Source organism: Carlito syrichta, unplaced genomic scaffold, assembly GCF_000164805.1.
Source record: "Carlito syrichta isolate Samal-C Ts95f unplaced genomic scaffold, Tarsius_syrichta-2.0.1 Scaffold84596, whole genome shotgun sequence".
NCBI classification, from domain to species: Eukaryota; Metazoa; Chordata; class Mammalia; order Primates; family Tarsiidae; genus Carlito; species Carlito syrichta.
The window spans coordinates 17,404-19,695 of record NW_007028692.1 but is presented as its reverse complement, the minus strand read 5'-3'; the positions used below and the strand labels follow the sequence as shown (position 1 = coordinate 19,695).

General features: G+C 53.1%; 1 protein-coding gene across 2 annotated transcripts in view; it reads left to right on the top strand.

Moving 5' to 3' along the window:
- Positions 1-6: 6 nt before the first annotated feature.
- VARS (valyl-tRNA synthetase) overlaps positions 7-2,292 on the top strand; it is an 18,281-nt gene continuing 15,995 nt past the window's right edge. For both annotated transcript variants that reach the window (XM_008056290.1, XM_021711440.1), the window contains exons 1-4: positions 7-37; positions 337-751; positions 1,839-1,973; positions 2,065-2,203. In XM_008056290.1, coding sequence (XP_008054481.1) covers positions 365-751; positions 1,839-1,973; positions 2,065-2,203 — 661 coding nt within the window. In that variant the 5' untranslated portion in view covers positions 7-37; positions 337-364. The remainder of the gene's footprint in view (positions 38-336; positions 752-1,838; positions 1,974-2,064; positions 2,204-2,292) is intronic.

The window sequence follows — 2,292 nt, the reverse complement described above, 5'->3', positions numbered from 1 at the left end:
GAGGTGGATTCCCGGCCCATCTGACCACCTCCCTCCAGTACGTACACGCGGCTCGAACCCGCGTCCTACCGGACGCAGACCTGCTCCTGCGAGCCTCCCACACTCCCCGAGGCCCCGCGATCACTGGCAGTCCCCAGCCACCGCTTCCCTAGGGTCTCCTCACTGTCACTGCCACTCTGAGCTCCAGGTCCTCCTCTCCTGAAACCTGGTCTAACCCTTACTCCTGAGGGTTTCGGGGTCTCCGGCGGCAGAGGAGCCCCCGTGAGGATCCCCTCTCTACTCAAATATAGGACCCCGTGGGTCCCTCAGTCTTCCCCTGTCTCTCTTCCTCCTTAGGTTTTTCCACCTTGTTCGGACCCCAACTATGTCCATCCTCTACGTCTCCCCTCACCCAGATGCCTTCCCCAGCCTCCGAGCTCTCATAGCCGCTCGCTATGGAGAGGCTGGGGAGGGTCCTGGATGGGGAGGAGCCCACCCCCGCATCTGTCTCCAGCCGCCCCCGGCCAGCAGGACTCCCTTTCCCCCACCCCGCCTGCCGGCCCTGGAGCAGGGGCCTGGTGGGCTCTGGGTGTGGGGAGCCACGGCTGTGGCCCAGCTGCTGTGGCCAGCAGGCCTGGGGGGCCCTGGGGGTAGCCGGGCAGCTGTCCTCGTCCAACAGTGGGTCAGTTACGCCGACACAGAGCTAATACCAGCTGCCTGTGGGGCAACGCTGCCAGCCCTGGGACTCCGAAGCTCTGTCCAGGACCCCCAGGTGAGGGGGTTGGAGAGAAAAGGGGGAGGGGAGAAATTAAGAGGAAGGGAGCGAGAATTGGAATGGATAATGAGACAAGAACATAGCTTGTCAGATGTAGAAACAGTGTTCAAATCCCAGATCACCATCTGGTGTGGTAACCTTGGACACACTGCTTAAACTCTCACAGCCTTGGTCTTCCTGTGTCTGTGAATACCAAGTTGATGTAATACCTGCCTTACTGAGTTAATGAGATTAAAAGATGTGCGCAGAGCACAAACAGGCGTTTTAAAGTCTCTGAGTAAAAGTTTGATGAGTCTGAAACTGATGAGGATAGAGATTATTTTGAATTGTAGACTGAAAAGGACTGGGTGAGGGAGAAATAACAGTTGCTGGGAGGGGATAAAGGAGAAATGGAACCTGGAGGAAGGGACAGGAGAGGAGAGATAACCCTGTCAGATTGTAACTGAATCAGAGCAGAGCGGTGCCTTAGTGTACTTAGAGCTCTGCCTCCTTGCATTGTTGAACACATGGTGGATATTTAGTACTTCTTGAATGATTGGATGACTGTGTGAGTCCTTCCCTCCTAGAATTCCCTGATCCCCTCATTCGGCTTTATTTTCCTACATAGGAGTTAAGAAAAATAGGACAGTGCATTACATATTTGCTCATTTTTTGTTCCTCCTCTAGACTGTAATGTCTGCCAGTCCCAGACTTCATCAGTTTATCTGTTCATGTTGTGGCTTCATTCCCTGAAGAGATACTTAATAAATATTTGTTGATGCCCTGGACCTGGACCAGGTGTGCCACCACACCTGGCTAATTTTTTTATATAATTAAAAATATAATTATAATCATATAATCTTTAACTTCTGTGCTTAATATCTATTGCATTTGACATATAATAAGTGTTTGGTAGGGACTTGTTGGATGAATCAGAGACATTTTTTATGATGACCACTTGAATGAAGAAGAAACTGACCTCAGAGGTGGTCATTTGTGGAAGTGGGAGTAGAGGGAGGCCAAATGGATTGGGTGGGGGTGGGAGATGGAGGTGGGGATTGAGGTGGGTTAAGCCTTGTCTCAAACCCCTTCTCCTTCCTGCCAGGCTATGCTGGGGGCCCTGGGCAGGGCCCTGAGCCCCTTGGAGGAGTGGCTGCGGCTGCATACCTATCTAGCAGGGGAGGCCCCCACTCTGGCTGACCTGGCGGCTGTCACAGCCCTACTTCTGCCTTTCCGATATGTAAGTCACAGGGGTCTGGGGAAGAACAAGAGTGCTCCTCTCTGACCTCACGGTAAGGTGACTAAGGATAGTCACTTCTTTCCTGTTCCAGGTCCTGGACCCACCTGCTCGCCGGATCTGGGGTAATGTGACTCGCTGGTTTATCACATGTGTCCAGCAGCCAGAATTCCGGGCTGTACTGGGAGAAGTGGTTCTGTACTCAGGGGCCAGGGCTCTCTCTCAACAGCCAGGTGAGGAAGGGTGAGGAGTGGGAGGATAGGGCTCCTCTGGGGCCTTCCATGTACCTCACTTTTGTTTTTCTCCCAGGAATGGCAGCATC